Here is a 20,886-nt window from a genome sequence, read left to right as displayed (position 1 = left end):
AACAGTAATAAAATTATTATAACAAGTATACAACACTCATAATTTAGCTGCTAAGCTACGCAATGCACACACGCGCAATCACTCACACATTGTTACAGTCTGTTTACTAAATTGAGAGTTGGCTTGAATGCGTTTCACGAAACTTTTATTTAAAAAAATACACTTATAATAATTAGTAACGTAATGTTTTTAATTAATCGTCTCGTGGAATGGCTTCGAGTCATCTTATAATACTTACTCAATTATATCACTTCATAAGAGATATAATGTAAAGAACTAGTCTAACTAAAATGAGCACCGACAATATTTAAAATAATGACAACGCCAGTGGAAAGTACAAAAATGTCATTGGTGATCCAATCATTATTAAGTACGAAGGATTATTAATTAAAATACTAGTTAACTACCTATCCGAATGTTAGTAAAGACAATAAATAATAATGTTTTCAACAAGCAAAAACATACTTTATTGCCTACACATTGGGTCCAGCTAAGTACAACATAGCGAAAGAACAGATAAAGCTGTATCTCCACTTCTGTACGTTTATCGATTCTGCGCCGCTCGACGTTGAATCGATAAACGGAGCAGAATAAGGAGGCAGCCGTAGTAAATTTTTGCTTGATGAAATTGAACTTGAAGTTATTGAATTAAAAGTATTCTTGTAAGGGTTAATCTCGCTTTGGCAGTGGAAAGGATTTGGTTTTGTGAAATTACCTAAATATACGGAGTAACTCACTCCTTCTTTTGGTTTAGTTGTGGGAAGAAAGCCTCGATAGGAAGTATGGGGTCGTCCGTAGCTATGGTGAAATAGTTGGGTACTCGTCTGCTGCTCTGTGAGACAGTTTTGAACATTCCCGGGGTGTTGTAGTCTTTGCTCGCTGCGAGCGTGAGGTCCGACACTCGCTTTGAATGTTCGAACAAGTGTTCGACTGGATCGTGATGCTTCTTGTCAGCAATCTTCATTATAGCGCTCTCTGACCGAGTCCTTTCCGATGTCGTATCATCTCTATGCTCGTTGATAGTTGTGGTTTCAGTGACGCTTACGTCTTGCACCGATTCGCCGATATCGGAGTCTTTTATTTTCTTCCGGAGCGGCCGTTTGCTGTGGACAGTGGTTGGGCTGGTCGTCTCGGTCGCGTCCTCAGTGGTCGGCCGCGGTCTTCGAGAACCGTTGCGGATGCGAGACGATATCTTCTGCGTTGTTCCCTCCGTATTATCCACTGTCGTTTGTCTCACTCTGCTCGACTGTCTTACTGAATGGATCTCCTTCTCTACTTGGTCGTTGTTTTCTGTACCGTTTACAACTTTGTGTCTCGGTTCTTTTGGCGTAAACTTCTTTCTCTCAGTTACAGTTTCATTTTCACTGTTAAATCTGTTCTCGTTGTATGGTCTTCTTTGTGGAAACCTCACTTTGGGTGCGTGGGATTCTGCGGATTTCTCCGTGGTACTGGTTGTGGAACTGAGCCGGTTTCTGTAATCCTTGACGCTGAACCTTGGGCGATTGCTCTCGTACTTGTTCTTTAGTCTGGGTCTTTGTATCTTAGTTGAACTTTCGGATGTAGTTTCAACTCGAGATGTAGTTGTTGATATTTCATTAGCAACTTCGCTGCTGTCTTTTATTGATTGGGTTGTGGTTTCCCTGTGGTTTTTTATTGGCACCAATTCAGCTTCTATAGGCTTAACGTCTCTGTGGAACGAGAAATTCTTATCGGGTCTAGTCTTTAACGTGTCACTCAGGCTGACTGCTATGTCGCTAGTAGGCGTGTCTTTCTCATCCTGTTTATGACTGTAGTCGGGAGTTTCGCTCTTGAGTTCATATGGACTAGAGGTGACTTTCGGGAATTGCGGCCGAGTCGCTATCTTCATGATCGGAGACTCTTTGTTTGAATCGTAATCTCTAAATGACTGTGTAGTAGTTTCATATCTTTCTGTTGTAGTCGTTAGAGGCCTGCGGTGCCCGAGCTTCTTCTTGGCTATAGTGGGAAACGTAGGTGAAATGGTCGGGAGGGCACTTGTTGTCAAGTCGTCGGACACTCCTGGAGTGGTGAGGTTAGGCTGGCCCTTGTATTTAGTTGGTCTACGTGTGTATGCGTGGTACTCCTCGCCTTCAGTGATAGGCGAAGGCTCCGTAGAAGACTGCACGTACTTAGCGGTGCTAGTTTCTTCTCTGTTTTGGTTGATGTTGGCTAGAGGAGGGCGACGCCTACGATGCTTAATCCTTTTCCTTGCCTTTTCCTTTTCGGTGGGGGGAGGAGTGCTCGGCCGTCTGAAGTGCTTGTTGGGGGGGAGCGTAGGCAGGGGCTCTACGAGAAGCTCGTTGTTTTCATCGTTGGCTAAAGTTGTGCTGGAGCTTGTTGTGGCGGCTTGTGTGGTCTGCTTGTACGCTTCAGTCGGCTTTTTCTTTCGTTTCGGCGCGCTGTGTTCATCGTACGTAGGAGTTACTTTATAGTAGTAGTCTTTCAACTTATGCTGGACGATTGGCTCGAAGTCGTCGCCCAGTGGGCGTCTGCTTTGGGATTCGGTATTACCGTTGTATAACAAAGAGTTTTCGTAGCCCTTATCAGCCTCGGTTACGATGGCGAACTCTTCAGCAACTTCAGGCACCGGCGTAGTCTCGGGTTTGAAGACGGAATCGACGTACTCTTGTTGTGTCACCGATTCTTGTGTAGGCTTATAGCTGCTTAGGTCGTAGGATACCGGTGTGACGGTCCAGGGTGCTTTGGAAGAATGCGTATTACGCTCATCCGAGTAAGTCTCAGTTACCTCGTAAGTGGCTTTGTAAGGCACCGAGTTCGGCGTGCCATCTAAACTGCTTGGAGAATTAACATACTGCTGCGATACAACCTGGTTGCCGCCCGCCGCGAAGCTGTCATGAATCATTTGCTTCTTTTTCTCATAGTTCAAGTTGGCTGTCTGTTGATCATAATAGTTTTGAGCTTGAAGGTTCTGTTGCGCGGGATAGCTGTAGTCGTTGAAGTGGGTCGCTAAAGTAGTCGTCTGTACAGGATTGTACGTTGTAACTTTATTGTAATTTGAGTTGTGGAGTTTTGAAAATGGGTCTTGAGGGCTGGCTTTAAAGCCTTTGTAGCCGGCGTTAGGGTCGATCTTGGGTGGAGTTGACACCTTAGGCGCTTGAGTGGGAACGTTGTTATTATAATCTGTAACAGCTGTTCCAAAGTGAATGTGATTTGCGGTGGTTTGTAGTTTGGGCGTCGTGGAGGGGAACTGGCTAGGGTTTGGCTTGTAGCTGGGCGAGTAATTGAACGAGTTGAAGACGGTCTGCCGTGTTGGCTGCTGCGGTACGTAGGTCGTCCTGGTCGGGAACCCTGGGTCACGTCCTTTCACGGGTTGCACGTTGAACGGGCCAAAGTTACCTGGAAGCGGAAATAATATAAGACGTCTTATAAGTGCATAGTTTCGTGTACCTGTATGAGTTTAAGCAACGAATGTCAATTTTAATGAACAGCACACACAAATACTTGGATGGATATAAAAGAGTGTTGTAAAACCAATATCACAGTTTCTTCACAGATCTGAGAAAGGTGGAAGACTTATTATTTGACACGAGCGTGACATGTTTGTTTAGACGTTGGGATTTCTGGATGTATTTGTATTTTTTTACCCTTCTCCAGACTTGTGAGTGGCTAGTTTAGTTAGCCAGGTAGGGGTCACATGTGCAGTAGTGGTTGCTAACGTAAAGCGACCGGTTTCCAAAAAAAGTTGAGTTAGCCCAAAATCTTACTCCACTTACCAAAAATTCTCGGCGGGAAAGAATTGTCCGTGAAGGTATAATGCGAATACGGGTTGACAGGTATCTTCTGCCCATACGAGTTTTGAGCGAAGGGGTGGGTAGGGAATATCTGAGCGGGGAAATTCTGATTTTGGAAGTTTTGCACGGGAATCGTCTGCTGCTGAGCCGTCTTCACTTGCTGACTCAGGGATTGCTGAGCGACATCATTATCCGGCAATTTGTATACTTCAGGTTTATAGATTTCCGTTTCGCTTCCTGAGCTCTGCTGCTGTGGCTTTTTAGTTTCTAGTTTTGGGTCAGCAGGTTTAGAAAACGCGTCGAAAGGTTTGCCCGTCTGGTAAGCGAACTGTACGGGCTGGACATTAGGTAAATGTTGGTAGTTATGGATGGGTTGTTTTACTTTCTGTGGATATTTGAAGACGGGCCTGGCTGCGTAGGGGTTGTGAGGGTTTCTGATCAGCACGCTTTCGACTGGGAAGTTCTGGACGTATTTGTAGTGGGTTAAGCCGTTGCCGAAAGGGTTGTGGTAGGTGTTGATGGGTTGGTTGAGAGGGGCTTGGGAGGAAGGGACGGTTCGTAAGGTGGTGGGGCGGTAGGATTGGGCGATGGAGGTAAGTTTGGTGGCGTCCCGGGTGGCGAGCGGGCGCGGCGAGGACGCGTATTGCTCGAGGGGGATTTTGTAGGCTGGTGGGGCGTGGAGGGGGGCCGTGCCGAACGCGCCGAACACGAGTCCGCTCGAGCCGATCACTGGGCGCCATCCTCCTTTGGTCACTGGTAGGGTCTGTAATAAGAACAGGTAGGAAATTAGTTCGATATTATCTTAGTTTTAGATCTGTGTGGTAAAACATCATATGTAAAAGGTACCTTGCCTATGAGAAATAGTTATGAGTAGTTTAAATGAAAAATACTAACTTTTTCACTAACTGTATCTTGCATTGCCAACCCACACAGATACATGGCTTAGTTTTGTGTAATGTAATTAAAAAAAACTGAATTTTCCTCCCTCAACTAATGTTTTTAATGCCACAATCTCAAATGTATTTTTACATATCAGGTTTATGACAAACTAGCCCGTGACCCGTGACTCCGTGTGCGTAGAATTCGTTTATCGCTATCCCGCGGGAACTATGCAATTTTCCGGGATAAAAACTATCCTATGTCCTTCCCCGGAAGTCAAACTATCTATATACAGAATTTCATCTAAATCAGTTCAGCGGTTTAGACGTGAAGAGGTAACAAACAAACAGACTTACAATATTTCGCGTTTATTAATGGGATGTACGATAATTGTCACCGAAGTTAGTTGGTACCGTCAGCCAAATGTGGTCTACCACCTTAAAGTTGATAATCGTTTGCATGTCATAAAACAATAATTCCAATAGACGCGTCTGTTAACTTGAAATTCCACTTTAGCGACATATTAATTTGATAGGAACTTGTTTAAAAACTGATAGACCGCTTATTTGGCTGATGGTACCAGCAAGTGCTCTAAGCATATAGGTAGTTTTTAAATTTTTACTCAGGAAAATGCTTATAATGCGTTTAATGCATTCGATGCTTGTGTTGGCCTTACCGCTTGTGTAGGAGTGGAGCGGCGGTTATGGCCGGCAGCGCTCAGCGCGACCAGCGCGTGGAGTGCCGCTGCTACGAACCAGCCTCCCCCTGGGGACAAATATATTATCAGTTATAACGTTATTATATTCTAGCAATGACAGTGGTATATCTCAATTGCAAGGTAGAGCTGCTTCGAAAAAGCATAATGAGAACTGTGTTTTTTAGGGTTCCATATCCGAAGGGTCCAAACAGAGCCCTATTGCCTGCTATTCATGTTTTTGCCGAAATGTTTGACCTAACCCATCAAGTATATCGTCTCGAAGGTTTCGTTGTTTAGAGCTCGTTGAGTAACTAAATACTGTATTTCAAAAATATTTGAAAACGCAGGAAAGAGAAGCCACCAAAATTACCTTTTCTTCCAAACTTTGTTCCAAACATTTTTCGACTTATCATTCACCATGACTATAAACTTGAAATGAGATGATAACTTTACACAAAATAAAATAGGAAATGTTAAATTAAGAAAAATCCAGTATATGTAAACAAATTTTCTAAGTCTAACTCTTATATATATATATATATAAATATATAAGAAACTTTTCATGGGCGGCGAGATATTTTACACCTAGTACACGAAATATCAAAATTTGAAATGTTCCTACAACCTCGTGCCCAAATAAGTCCCAGAAATGCGAAATAACTAACACAAAAACAACAAACTAAAGAATTTCCCACGACGAAGATGCTCATTGCTTGACGTATTTTTTGATAAGGCGATATATTTTTTTATGAATATTACATGTAAGCAATCTTAATACAGGGATTTATCTCTATGATACCGAGTTTTAGCAACCATGTGGTCATATTGTCTCTGAAAATGTCATATCAGTTCATCTACTCAACACGAGATGGCGCTAGTTACCTACGTTGACTACATTGGAATTTTTAAAGAAACATATAAGGGTAAGGCCGCGAATTTTGACCAATGTGACATAGAAATAACATAAAAAAAATACGTGACGTTACCATATAAAACGTAAATTTTTTTTCGCCTAGATCAAACTGGTAAAAATTCCCATTAGATAACGTATGTATGAAATAAAAAGTACATCTCAAATAATAAAGTGAAGTTTTTAAAACTAGAACTTTCTGACGATACTGATCTTAAATCTGTCCTATATGAGATCTATAGAGCTAAACATGAGAATGTGGAAGTAGAAGTACCCTCTAGTTGACGAACATCTTTCCAAAAGTGTATCTTTACATGCCTCTCTAACACTGACAATAAGGTGCACATTTATAAGCATAACGAATTTGGATGTGGTTTTTTTTTATTCGACTGGATGGCAAACGATAAAATGAGTAAGAGATCACCACCGCATAAAAATCTGCAACACAGGGGTATTGCAGACGCGTTGCCAACCTGAGGCCTATGATGGGATACCTCGTGCCAGTAATTTCACCGGCTGTCTTACTCACCACGCCGAAACACAACAGTGCAAGCATTGCTGCTTCACGGCAGGATTAGCGAGGAAGATGGTGGTAGCAATCCGGGCGGACCTTGCACAAGGTCCTACCACCTAGTTGTGAGCATGCTTGTGACTTCGACTGTACAAGCTATTAAATACCTCAAAGAAATGGCCAAAACCCTAAATCACAGGTTTTACCAATTTAGGAAGTAGTATCTTAGTTAAGTGGACAATGTAAAAAGATGTTTTTGGAAATAAATTATTATGATTATTAAGTTTAGGTAACAAATGAACTAAGTAGGTAAGTGAATCTCTCCGTTTGTCTCTCACTTTAAATACGCTATGCATGTAGCAGGACGTGAACACAGAACTCGCCACAATTCTCTTGTGCCGATCCCTGCACCTACAGATTAAAATTTATTTAACTTCAAAATATCCATCTAACTAACTTACTGTGCGTGCAGTCATTGGAAACCTAATAATAAACTGGTGTAAGTTAGAATTTTTCTGTGTGAACTTCCCTTTACCACATTTTTTCGTTACGTTATGTACAAAATACGTAGCATTTTGTAAAAATGTAACGTAATCGTAACGAAAGTGTAACGTATTTTATACAAAAAATCGTTTATCATGGTGAATAACGACATTTTGAACATTATTATTCCCCTTGATGGCGGCCTTAAGGCTTGGGCCAGTGTCAGTTACGATGACAGGGTTGCGGTTTATTCTGCAGAACGCCAACAGTTTGACAGGAGCAAGAAAATAATTTTGAGAATAAAAATAAAAATAAGTCCTTTTCTGCCGAACGCTGTTGCAGGAGTCACGACACACTACGACAAAGACAAAACATGTTATTATTGGTTAGAACTATAGTCTTATGTTATTAGAGGATATAAAATCGCACAGAATGACAATAAAAGGAGAATATACATAACGAAGGAGGGATTTAAAGTTAACAGGGCGAGGAATATAAGGGGGGAGGAGGTCATACAAAGAGGATGACAGCTTCGAACATTCGAAAAATAAATGATCAAGACAGCCTTCATCTAAACCACATTCACACAAAGAGTTGTCTTTCACACGGATCTTGTGAAGAAAAACAGGAGTACATGAGTGGCCCAGTCTCAGTCTACATATTGTTGACGTGGTTGCTTTATTAGCGGCACGGAATTTAAAGAACCAGGGTTTGGCGGGAACATTATCTTGGACATCAGAGTAGTGAAGTCCTTTCATCTGACTAGATCTTGTCCAGTGAGCGAGCCAATCTGAATCCAGTCGATCCTTAGCTAGAGAGGTCAAATCATGGGAATAGCACCTGAACTGATCTAGGCAGCCTGAACGGGTCGCATCTTTAGCAAGCTGATCGACGGTCTCGTTGCCCGGATTCCAATATGACTTGGGATCCAGGCCAACGAAACTCTCACATTCTTACCAGAGAGTCCATTAAGAATTTGCTTAATTTGAAGAATGACCGGGAATTTAGATTTACTACGCAATTGATTAGACATTATGGCTTGTAAGGCGCTTTTGGAGTCTGAAAAAACTACGCAATTATTAAGATTGTGCGAGTCTATATATTTCAGGGCCTCGAAAATTGCCACCGCCTCGCCAGTAAATACAGATGAGTATATCGGCAATTTATAGCTCAAAATAATCTTGAATTTGGGTATCCAGACAGCAGATCCTACACAACCCTGGCTTGGAAGCTGTGAAGCATCCGTGTAGATAGAGGTCCAGTCAGGCCAGTCTCTAGCAATGACACGACTTAAGTCTAGGTTAGGGGAGGGGGATTCTCTATTAATACCAAGGTCAAGTGAGATATTAGGGCGGAACATGATAGCATCATATGGGGTTTCAAAAAGAGGGTTTATTAACCTACACTGAAATATAGGGCACGGAAGACGAGTTATTTTAACGAAACTATTGACCAGACAGGGGGGGTCCTTGTGAACCCAGTAAGGAGAGGCAGAGATTAATTCAGAAAGAGACCGAAGTTTAGGGATTAGAGGGTGGGAAGAAGATTGCATAATTTTGATGACATATTTATCAGAGAGGAATTGTCTTCGAATAAAGAGGGGAGGGTCGACACACTCAATTTGGAGAGCATTTGTGGGAGATGATTTCATCGCTCCAATCACTAAACGAAGACTTTTATATTGGATTTTATCCAGGGAACTTAAACAAAATTTATTACAAGGCTCTAAGAGAAAGGACCCATAATCAAAGTGACTGCGGATGAGGGCATTATATACAAGTTTTTGAGTGTATGGGTGTGATCCCCACCATACGCCAGACAAAGAACGAATGATGTTCAAGTTCCTCTCGCATTTCTTCGCAGTGTGATTGATGTGATGTACACCTGACATTTTGGTATCAAGCCAAACGCCAAGAAATTTGACCTTATCCTGAGCAGGTATACGGGTACCATCACAACCAATAGGGATATCTGGAATGGACCTTTTACGGGTGAATGGGACTACTGCGCATTTTGGGACAGAAAGAGACAGGCCATGCTCTATTAACCACACATTCAAATAGTGAAGTGCCGAAGAAAGGGGAGGGACAGCATCGGAAATATTGGGAACTACGGAATATAAACAGATGTCATCAGCATACTGAAGGATGTTACAAAATGAATTTACTGACAATTCCAAATCATAGGTATATAGGCTATACAAAAGAGGACTAAGGACAGAGCCCTGAGGGAGGCCCTTATAGACCACTCTGGGGGGGAGGGAGACATTATAAGATGAGATAAGGACTGATCTGGCCAAAAGAAAGTTGATTGTGAAGTCAACTAATCTCTCCGGAAAACTCAGATGGTGCAACTTTTGCCTGAGAAGAGGGAGAAGTACGTTATCGTATGCAGAGGAGATATCTAAAAAGACCCCCACTACAGACTCACCTTTGGAGAACGCAAGGCGAATGTCGGTTGTGAAAATGGAGAGGCTATCCATCGTACCGAGTCCTTTACGGAATCCAAACTGACTTTTGGCCAGAAGGCCCTTACTTTCTGCCAGCCATTCTAGACGGTTTTTAATAAGATGCTCTAAAATTTTTGCTAAAGCAGACGATAAAGCAATGGGGCGATGACCTGAAGGGTCATTACATAATTTTCCTGCCTTTAAGATGGGGACAACTATTTGCAATTTCCATTCCTCAGGAGGGGAACCAGAGAGAAAGATATTGTTTATAATCCCAAGGAAGAATTGTTTAGAATTTGAACTGGAGTTTACTACAAAGGAGTAAGGGATCCCGTCCACGCCAGGGGATGAATCCTTAAGCTGATCGGTGGCTGTAAGGAATTCCTCCATAGTAAAAGGGGCGTCGAAAGAACTAAGGGTAGAAGAAGAGGGAAGAGACCAGACTGGAGATATTTCCTCAATGGATGGGACAGAGGGGGGTGCTAACTTTAGAGCGAATGTTTCAATCCACTCTGAAGGATCATTTGATAGGTTTGATTTCGGGGTAAAAGCGCCACGAAAGCGCCTGATACCTTCCCAGACTAAAGAGGAGGGGGAATTAGGAGAGAGACATTCACAGAATTTTTGCCAACCTAGCCTTTTTTTATTTTGGAGGAATTTGGAGGTTTCCTCTGCTACTTTCTGGTAATGCAAATAGTTCTCCCTCGACAAGTTGGTAGAAAGGAGAGCTTCAGCTTCTCTGCGCTTTTTAACAGCCGCAAGGCATTCAGCGTCCCACCATGGAGGAAAAGGGATCTTTTTTGAAGGATTTTTTTTTAAAGGAATTGATTTGTCAGCCGCAGACAGAAGAGCTTTTTTAAATCTTTCATACACTGAGGATACATTATTGGGGTCAGGGGAAGGAATAAGAGATATTTCCTCGTCTAAGGCAGATCTAAAATTGGGCCAGTCTGCTTTTTTGGTTTGATATTTGAGACGAGGAGGGAAATAAAAGGTGGGAATCGGGTCAGGAAATGATACCTTGATGGGGAAATGGTCACTCCCCAATGTGGAGGGGATCACTTGCCAAAAGAGTCTAGAAGAAATTGAGGGAGAACATAAAGTAAGGTCAACAGCACTTTTTGGGTTTTGGGAAGGAAGCACACGCCTTGTTGGGAACCATCATTCAGGACACATAGATTAAAGTGATCAAAAAGGTCAAGAAAAGCAGAAGAAATTGAGTCACTAGTATGGGAGCCCCAAGAGGTATGATGTACATTAAAGTCTCCTAGTATGATGATGGGGGGAGGGATGGAAGACAAGATGGAGGAGAGCTCAGCAATCATACCTGGATGGGGATCAGGGATATAGAGAGACAGAAAGGAAGTATTATTAACCCTTACAGCAACTGCACTAATAAAGTCGCTATGAGGGGGATGGGAATATGACTAAAAATAATAGAGCGGGCAACTAATATAGCTGCACCACCATAGCCATCCCTCCTATCATCCCGGAGACAGGCAAAACCATGCACTCTAAAAATAGAGTTAGGTTTCAGCCAGGTCTCCTGAATGGCTAGGAGGAAGGGTTTATGTTTATTAATCAGATAGATCAGTTCATTTTTTTTATTGTAGATACTACGACAGTTCCACTGGAGGAGAGCTTGGGCCATTTTGTGAGGAAACAAGAGATAACAGTTGGGTCAATTTATGATGCATGTTGTTCGGTAAACCGGAGTCAGAAAAGCGTGACAAAATGTTAATTAGTGTGTTGAGCAGAAGCTCAATGAGATTATCATTAGGGGAGTTAGGCTCTTGATTTAGCGCACAACCATTAGGTTGGGAGGAAATGGGATCACGGACAATATTATTATGGGCAAATCTGTCATAGCCTGGGTTACACGGAGGAGTATGAGTTTTTCTATGAACTAAAATAGTTTTCCGGTATGATTGGGATGAGGATGGAGCTTGAGAATGAGATTGTGATTGAGGGAAAGGGGGAGTATTATTAAATGAACCAGGGGAGGGAGAATTCAAAGTCTCAGAGAAGGTCTTTCTTACCTGAGGGAAGCGAGCAGAGGATTCAATGTAGGAAAGGTTTTCCTGGGACATCACCATTTTAATATTGCGCTGCCTTTGTTGTTCTGGGCAAGAAATGTCATTAGCACAGTGGTTACCAAAGCAAAATAGGCATTTAAGTGTAGGAGAATTACAATTTTCACCAATATGGTCAAGAGAGCATTTATAGCACCTAGATTTGGATCTGCACTGAGCTTTGACATGGCCAAAACGGCAACAGTTGTTGCATTGGATCGTTGGTAGGAGGTAACACTCCACAGGCAAACTGTTGTAGAAGCAGAAGACCTTTGGAGGCAGACTACGGCCACTGAATGTAAGTACCACTGATCGAGTAGGAGTCCACGTGGGAGAATTATTCTCACCAATGGATTTCCTACTTAATCTGCGGGCCTTAATCACGCGTCCGAAGCCCTGGGGGACAGTCACATTTTCCACCACCTCCTGCATCGACCACTCAGGAGAGATATCCCTAATAATGCCCATACGGGTCACGTGGAATGTGGGAACAACTGCAGTATACTCTGCTGAGGTAAGGGCAGGATGTACTAGGAAATTGTTTGCATGTTCCGCCGAATCAAACTCGACTGAAAAACGGTTGCGCCCGATTCTTTTCACTCCGTCCCTAACAACGCCGTAGATATTGTTTCTATATAAGAAATGCCCGAAATTTATAGCCCTTAAAGCAGTACCTGAGGCTGGGTCACTCTCTGTTCTCTGGACGTTAATAATAAAGGGGCCAGAGTCTTCTGTTGAATATGATGACTTCAGCTTTTCGAAATCCGGATGTGTGAATGTCGTTTCGTAGGAAACTGCAGGAGAATCGGATTTTTTGGCAGGAGGGACATCGGGATCGACTAAAGGTCTTTTACCGAGCAGAGGAGTTTGAGGCGCATGAGCTGCCTGGTTTGGAGGGATACGGGAACAGTCAGGCCCACCACCGGGATCTGGATCCAAAGGATCCAGGTCCATGTTAAAACTACCAGAAACACTTACACTAGGACACTCACAAACAAATCTAAATAACTACAGGATAACAACAGCGGTTCTAGCACGAAAAAACTCCGAAATACTAAAACCGAAAGACAACGCTTGCTACCACCATAAACGCTGACAGCAGAGCCATTTTGAACATAATAACACATGCCACTTACATGGAAAAGATTACCCTATCGTATGAAAAAACAACCAGTTAAAAATAATCACTACTTACCCTTAAAATCGAACAAGCACTTTCGACGTTTTTTCGAAAAAAAAACCTCCGCGTCACTTTTGATGGCTGTTTGTCAACAAACTGATGAGATTTATTTATCTTATCGATGTTGCCCTATTAGAGTATTAGTTGCCAGTGTACAAAAACTAATTTCTACCGAAATTGGCGTTAAAGGTAGCTTAAAAAAGCGTCACCTAAGTATTCGTAACGAAAACGTGGTTTTTTGGCACGTGAAAAGAAATAAATATAAAACATGAAAATTATTTGATTATCATGATTCCGCAATCGGTAGGACTATCGTTATATCATAAAATTTCGTTTAAACAAAATCATGATCATGAGAAGTTAAATAGCATGAAAATAATAAGGTATTAAGTACTCGTGGTCAAAAAAAATAGTCAATTTTCGTTACGTTTTTGACGGTAATATATTTTTATTATTTTTTTAAAAGGGTTTAAATCAATTATCTCATTTGCGACCTTGAGAGTTTATATCGTGTCATATAATAAAAAAAAAATTAAACCTCTAGGTGTTATCAGTTTTTTTTTATCAGCCTTCCAAATTTGAAACGTCCAAATTGGTCAAAATTCGCGGCCTTACCCATAAATTCAACTAAATACGTTCATAATTTGTACATTAGCTTTGACTTCAATAATACAAAAAAACACACCCGGTGAGACCGATTACTTTATTAATTAACTAGCTTTTGCCCTCGGTTTCGCCCGCGAGGAATTCGGTTATCGCGCGCTGTTCCCTCCCTAAAAAGTAGCCTACGTCACAGCAGTCAAAGCAGCCTACAACATACAAACACACACATTTTCGCATTTATAATATTAAGTGTAATTACCTCTACCATAAGTAATAGTTATCAGTACGTGCCGTGCCCGGTTTTAGAATAGGACGGGCTCATCTCTTCCCGTAGGTGTTGTAAAAGGCGTCTAAGGGACTAGATATGAGAGTGGGTAGAAAGAAAGAGAACAAGAAATTATTGTTTTGGTTCTATAAGCACCACCACCTTACAGTAATAAGACTAAAACTAGCACTAAAACTAAGTTACTTGGTGACACGACAGGACACCAAAAACGTTTTCCACTCAGCATGTGTTGCCACACGTTATGTGCAGTAACGCTGGTTTTCTGTGGAGCCCAAGCAGTATCTATTGCCGACTACGAACTCCAGCTGTGTGGAAGGCAAAGGGAAATCGACACACTATTTTCTGAATAAAATCGCCATATTCGTCATCAAAGTTCACTCTAGCCACTTAAAAGCATAGTTGTCATTACCTAATAATATAAAGTGTGAAATCCATAAGAATTGAGAACCTTTTTTTTAAAATATAACAATTAATAATAATAATAATATCATGGGACACTTGACACCAATTGACCTAGTCTAAAGATACTTATATAGATAAATACATACTTAAATACATATATTAAACATCCAAGACCCGAGAACAAACATTCGTATTATTTATACAAATATCTGCCTCGGCCGGGAATCTAACCCGGGACCTCAAGCTTCGTAGTCAGGTTCTCTAACCACTTGGCCATCCTATCGTCAAAATTACCTTTACCACAGAGTCCTTAACTAATTATGGAGTTATTGTTTTTTTTTTTTAATTTTCTCGAGCAGCAATGTAATGCAAACATTTATTTGGCGTTTCAGAGAGGCAGCAAACGTTAGTGTCAGTTGTTACCGATACATTGCGCGCCGAATTAATTTGTATGAAAAAAAAACTACAAATACTATAATTTACGTGCATTAGGGCTTATGCTTTCAACCCTTAAAATATAATTATGTTCATAAGGAAGTCACACGTATAAAACGACTCGAAAAAAATGGTGTATAAAAGAAGTATTAACTTCTCATTGGTATTAAACAAAGCCTTTCCTTTCTGGAGGCAGTCAGGTAAGAATATCAGGTAATTTCCCAACATTACGAACAATAGCCTCTTTTTAAGGTTACCCCGTAATCAACTAAGTAATTGAACGCAACGAAACTTCCCAACCTCCATATCAGTGTCCACTTTGGGCTATTGAGGTTACTTTCTACCTAGTTCTGTCAAATGATACTTAATAAAGACCACTAATGCGGTCCGACGGAAGGACGGACAAAAAATTACTCGGCAATAGAGTTTAAATTACATATCCGTTGTTGAGATGTTTGTGAGAAAGTGATAGCAAAAACTTGTCAGTAATCAAGTTCGCTTTTTATGCCTTTCCGGAGCTGATACTGGATTTGGTCCTGTGTGGTTTCCTTATAATTAATATTTAATTATAAATCAACAAGGTTGTATTACTTGTAAAGGTTTGAAAGCAGGGGGCTGATTTAGTGTCACCAAATTTTTGATCTCGGCAAGTTTCTGCGTTAGAGGTCTTCAAGCGCACACATGACGCGCGACGGCGACGCTTGGTTACGAAACGTGCTACTGGACATAGTCTCATACTTTTCGATAAAAAGAATATATTTTTCCCGACACGTTTCTATTACAGTCATGATATGATGTCTTCAGAAAGCTGCTGCGCTATCCGGCCACCTACGAATTGGTTGTGGCTGCGTCTAATTCCACATCCATTAGAATAATAAATAAATACTCTTTTTTTTAGAGCTGCTAAACTATCTATTTATCGACTTACCTCCCGCGTCTATGAACACAAATATCTATTTACAAACGCTATAATAAACTCGTTTTAAAAGTACACCAACATAAGTATGAAGAAAAAAAAGATCTAAAAAAAAAAACCTAAGCTAAGCTTACTTTGGGACTAGGTCAATTGGTGTGAATTGTCCCGTGATATTTATTTATTTATTTTAGTTTATTTCGGTTGCACAGTACCTATGCTGAAATCACGTAACACGAAAGATACCATACGGAAGTGTTAAAAAGCAGTCATGCCCAAATAAATTTACTGTCTAGTGGACAAGATTAATAAGAGATGTTATTTTCTTCTACTTATCCCTACTAATTTGCCTTGGGGTGCCCGGACAAGAATAGCCCCCCCCCCCCCGCCATCTTGTCCCATTGGATATCATAGGAAGCAACTATGGGAAAATCCAGAAGACGGTTCGCAGTGTCTCTTGTGTGCACTATTAGCGCTATTACTGCGATCCCCAAGCCACCTGCCAAGCGTGGGGATTATGGCAACCCCCAACCTCCTCCCCAAGATTTGTTAAGTGATGACTACTCTACTTGTATTTTAAAGTCGGCTTATGTTTGTTTGTTTGTTTATTTATACTTTTTATTATACAAAAAGGAAATATAAAAAGATTACAAAAAAATAAAGTGTTAAGTACATAGGCGGACCTATCTCTGCCTACTAAAGGCTAACCTAGCTCTGCCAGGTTAACCTGTGAGTGGTTGAGATAATTATGATTTCAGAAATAGATCTCTTGGCCACTTCTTAGAATGATGGTCCAACTTAATCCAGTCAAATTTCTTTGTAACGAAAGTAAATAGCGACAAATGAGTGACATTAGGTATTGCGTATGTAGAGCGGAACGCGAGCCGTTTCGATCGTTCCCACGCCTTCGTTCGCTGGTCAGCCATTCAATCCGTTCATTCAGTGAGCGCCTCTTTCGCTCAATTAGCGCCTGTTCCGCGATATCGCACTGTGAAATAGGCTTATTGATAACCATGTAACCGTAACATTGTTTTGTTTACATGTCAGAAAGTTGAACTCTTGCTTTTTACGTTAAGTACCTACTAATATAATTAGCGGCTCTGTTTCCTTGCGAGTTAAAAATTTAATTATCACTATCCTTTTTTTATTACTTATTACTAAAAACGTAACCTAACTGAATTATAAAGCGAGAAACTTTAAATTTAAGGATGTTTTTTTTTAATTTTTTTATTCGACTGGATGGCAAACAAGCAAGTGGGTCTCCTGATGGTAAGAGATCACCACCGCCCATAAACATCTGCAACACCAGGGGTATTGCAGATTCGTTGCCAACCTAGAGGCCTAAGACGAATGAAGATGTAGTTTAAGTATGACAAAGGTAAATTTTGAAGGGTAGTTCTACGAGTGTTTTAACCGTTATCAGTTTCCTGTCGCTTATACTAAAAAAATGAATCCGATAGAATGGAAGGAATTTATAAAACGGTATGGTGTGCATGCACATGCGGTACTATTACAATTAATTAAGGGGATCCCATGCCCCAATGACCTTCAATGTAAATTCCATAGTTTTCTAATGTGTTTTGTAGCTTATATATTAACAACAACGGCTTTAAGCAATATAGTATAGTATCCCATATTTACTTCAAAAGTCATTTGTCATCGAGATATTTGGCATCAAAGTTGAACAATTTTAGGCCAAAAAACCGGTTTTCTGGCCATAACTCTTGTGATCATTAGTTTCAAACTATCTGTAGTGCAAAAGTAGGAGATACGATTCAAAACTTGTCAAAAATCGATGAAACCTAGGGTAGCCCCTTAAGATTTCTTGCTTACGCTCTCTCATTTCTGCAATACCTATATGAGTCAGGAAACTGATAGCGGTTGAAATTCTCGTATAACTATCTTGGAGGAGTTTTCTGAAATACCCAGGTGGCAGGTTAGTCTTCTTTTTGGCTTCTACACCAGAAGCCCGCACCATTATTTCAAGGGACATTTGTTGACGTATTAATTTGAGATAAGAGATTTTTTCGAAATAGTGACGATATGTTGAAATATTTATTTTCTCATATACAATTAACCGACGCGCGGTCAATTACAAGAAAGTTATGTTTCACTATATTCTATTAAAACGTTTACGAGGTCGGTTTCCTCGCCGGTGAAGCATTAACTTTAATTACGGTTAGCCGCTTATTTTAATTAGGTAAAAGCGAGGACACTGCAGATCCAGCGTCGGCATTCTAACTTAATTATGTCGCATGTTTGTAATTTAATAGTTGTTGCTTGATTCTCTGGGGGTGGGGGTGGGGGTTGAGTTAGCCAGTGCAATATTGTTTTGGAAACAAGAGGTATTCTTAGCCGTTATATATAGATTGGCAACATACGAGTAGCTAACTGTAATATCTCTAGAGTTGCGAATAGTTACCTAATACTTGCGGACAGTAGTTATCATGACAGATATCCTATTTTTTTTCTTTTTTTTAGTAAAAAAGTTCCATAGGAAAGATAGAAATCCAAATAATAAAAAAAACAACAGGTAGCCTCATCTCGTATGTCACCTGAAAATCGGAAAATTGGAAGAAATGGAATCCTATCTTTTTTCCAGTTATCTAAATTTCTAATAGACTCTCGTACGTAATTCCTTATTTACCGCCCTTAAGACACAATGAACTATTTCATAACTTAACTTTTAAAATTGAACATAGAATACGAAAGGAGTCACTTTCTAGCGGCGCGTGCGCAGGTCGCTCACCGTGCACCGAGAAACATCTCGTGACATTAGTGTAATTTGCAATTTGTGCAAATTGACATAAAAATTAATGAAGCGTGAAAAGCAAACACTTGTTAAATCTTGTAGTTAATTAAAGATTCATTTCAATCTATAATATGAGCGTACCTAAATGTTTTCGTATTGTAGATAATTAGTGCCCGTGTGCAATTATAACTTTAGCGCCATCTAGGAAGCGCGCGGTCAAAATGGAATAGCTACAAAGTGCCGCGGCCCGCGCCCCTAACACCGCGGCGCCCGTGTGCAACGCACACCCTGCACTAAAGACGACGCTACACTACATTCGGATGGATTGGATAGCGCATTGGTGTAATTATGTATGCTCGGACAGTAAGCCAGTGGACAAAACCCGTTCAAGGCCCAGGACGGCAAAGTTGAATGAATCCCCTCCCCCCTTTGAAGTTGATGTAGGTACTTTTTATTATTATTCAAGTGGTGGTACTTAAGCCCCTCTAGACTGGAGGTCCGGGGCGGGGCGGGTCCCCTCTTTCACCCCCCTGTTAGTCCACCACCGCGGTAAAATATTTCAATACAAACAATTTAAAACCTATGTCACTTTATGAAATCATGGAAAAAAAAATAAAGCTTGACTCTACGAACCGTTGACCTTGCTCCTTAGGTAAAACGTTGCAGTCATTGATACATCCCTCAGCAAAGTAATGCCTGAATCAAGCAATTAAGTAAAGCTTAACTTCAACTAAATATAAGTGACTTCCGTGAAACTACGTGCAATTAGCCTATTTCTTCTGACAATAGACGGATAACAATACGTAGTGCGTTGAGTTGAAATGAAACGCGTGCGCACTGTGCGCGGCATGATACTGAATGATACATGTGACATGTGCTAACTTTACGCAGATATGTCAATTAAACTTAACGTGTCTTTAACCATTCAGATGAAGCGAATCTTCGTTTATGAAAAAGTTAAATAAAATGTAACTTTTGCTGTTCCTTTTTAGGGTTCCGGAGTCAAAATGGCGAAAACGGAACCCTTATAGTTTCGCCATGTCTATCTGTCTGTCTGTCTGTCCGTCCGTCCGGTCCGCGGCTTTGCTCAGGGACTATCAATGCTAGAAAGCTGTAATTTTGCATGGATATACACCTATGTAAACTATGCCGCCAAAATGGTGCAAAAAAAACAAAAAACATTTTTTATGGTACCTCACTTAGACGTAAAGTCGAGAAAAAGTACCTAATATTGTAATTTTGAACAGAACATTGTTTTTTTTTCCTCGCATTCAAAGTGAAAAGGAGAGTGTTTAACGCGAGACTAAACAACCAAAATGCCACTCGAACTATAACCACCCGAGCGTCATTAGGTTTTTTTATTATTATTTATTTACTCAAATAAAAAACAAAAGAAGTCTACCTACAGAAATACTTATAACTGTAAACCTCTGCTAAACTGCTATGAAGTAAGCTAAGTGTAGAACTCTCATTCACTATTTTTAATACTTTTATAACTAAGTATTCTAACCCGGTCCCGGCTGCGCAGGCGCGGTGCGCCGCGGTCCTTGTTTACATATTTATTTATTTATTTTTGTTTTAGTCCCTCGTTGACCAATCTACTATTAGTTCATTCATAATGTTTCAACAGAATAAAATAATTTCACTAAACGTGTCTAAACAAAGGCGGTAATATATTTACGAAATACTGTATCGTATTAACACGCGGAAGACTTGCGACCTTTTCCCCATACAATATGAATTTGCATAGTATTTCGGCAGTAGGTAATCAGAGCATAGAGGCGTAGTCGCACAATGGGGGTTTGGAAACGGATGTCACGGCAATTTCACTGTGGATTAAGGAACAGTTCAGTTACAAAAAGGTTACGCAGAATAAGACAATGGGGCTAATATTGGCGATGGCATAACGTAATCGTAAGTTAGAAGGCCGTTTAAAAAATGGTTTGCTGACTCGCACGACGTAATACGTTATCCGTGTGTCAGGTAGATTATTAGTTAGATAGAGCAACATTTAGTCTGGATACACTGTAGGACAACACAAGGATGAGAGATACCAATATCCTATCTATTTAGTTTCTATTGTTAGTTTTGCGGTTTTAATCTTACTCGTACAGTACTTTGGTGGTACTGATGGAACCAAATAAATCTTTCTTTCTTTCTATAGGTTTTTCGGTTTGTGCAATTGGAATGGAAACACCTTTTTGTAATGACTGTGTGACTTTTGATTGCGTGGGTTTGGAATTTTGATTTTTTCAGTACTTCAAAAGGCCGCAGACCTGAATTTCAAAACAAATATATTATGTATGTATTTGATATTAGGTAATTTCAGTTTGAAACTTCCACGCGTTCTAGAAAAAAAACTTGACTGAAAAAAATCGAAACAGACAGAAAGAGACAATAAAGTATAACAAAACATTTTAGAAGATTAATGTGTTTCAAAACGATAACGTTTTCGGGTGCACCGGCCGGGATTCAAATACGCATCTCCTAGTATTCCGTGAGTGAGTAAGTAGGTATTACCTACTTACCTATGTATGCTATATA

The 20,886-nt window shown here is 40.6% G+C and overlaps 2 protein-coding genes across 2 annotated transcripts in view; both read right to left on the bottom strand.

Moving 5' to 3' along the window:
- Window positions 1-20,886, bottom strand: part of ND-15 (NADH dehydrogenase (ubiquinone) 15 kDa subunit) — a 110,861-nt gene that overhangs the window by 15,509 nt on the left and 74,466 nt on the right. The gene's annotated exons all lie outside the window — the stretch shown is intronic.
- LOC141434764 (uncharacterized) overlaps window positions 30-20,886 on the bottom strand; it is a 38,470-nt gene continuing 17,613 nt past the window's right edge. Inside the window, exons 2-4 of the mRNA XM_074097198.1 lie at window positions 5,326-5,414; window positions 3,753-4,533; window positions 30-3,375 (exon numbers count right to left, since the gene is read on the bottom strand). Of these exons, the coding sequence (XP_073953299.1) occupies window positions 734-3,375; window positions 3,753-4,533; window positions 5,326-5,414 (3,512 nt within the window). The 3' untranslated portion in view covers window positions 30-733. The remainder of the gene's footprint in view (window positions 3,376-3,752; window positions 4,534-5,325; window positions 5,415-20,886) is intronic.

The sequence above is a fragment of the Choristoneura fumiferana genome, chromosome 14 (genome assembly GCF_025370935.1).
Source record: "Choristoneura fumiferana chromosome 14, NRCan_CFum_1, whole genome shotgun sequence".
NCBI classification, from domain to species: domain Eukaryota; kingdom Metazoa; phylum Arthropoda; class Insecta; order Lepidoptera; family Tortricidae; genus Choristoneura; species Choristoneura fumiferana.
Note: the sequence above shows the minus strand (reverse complement) of the source record. Positions and strands in the feature narration are given on the sequence as shown.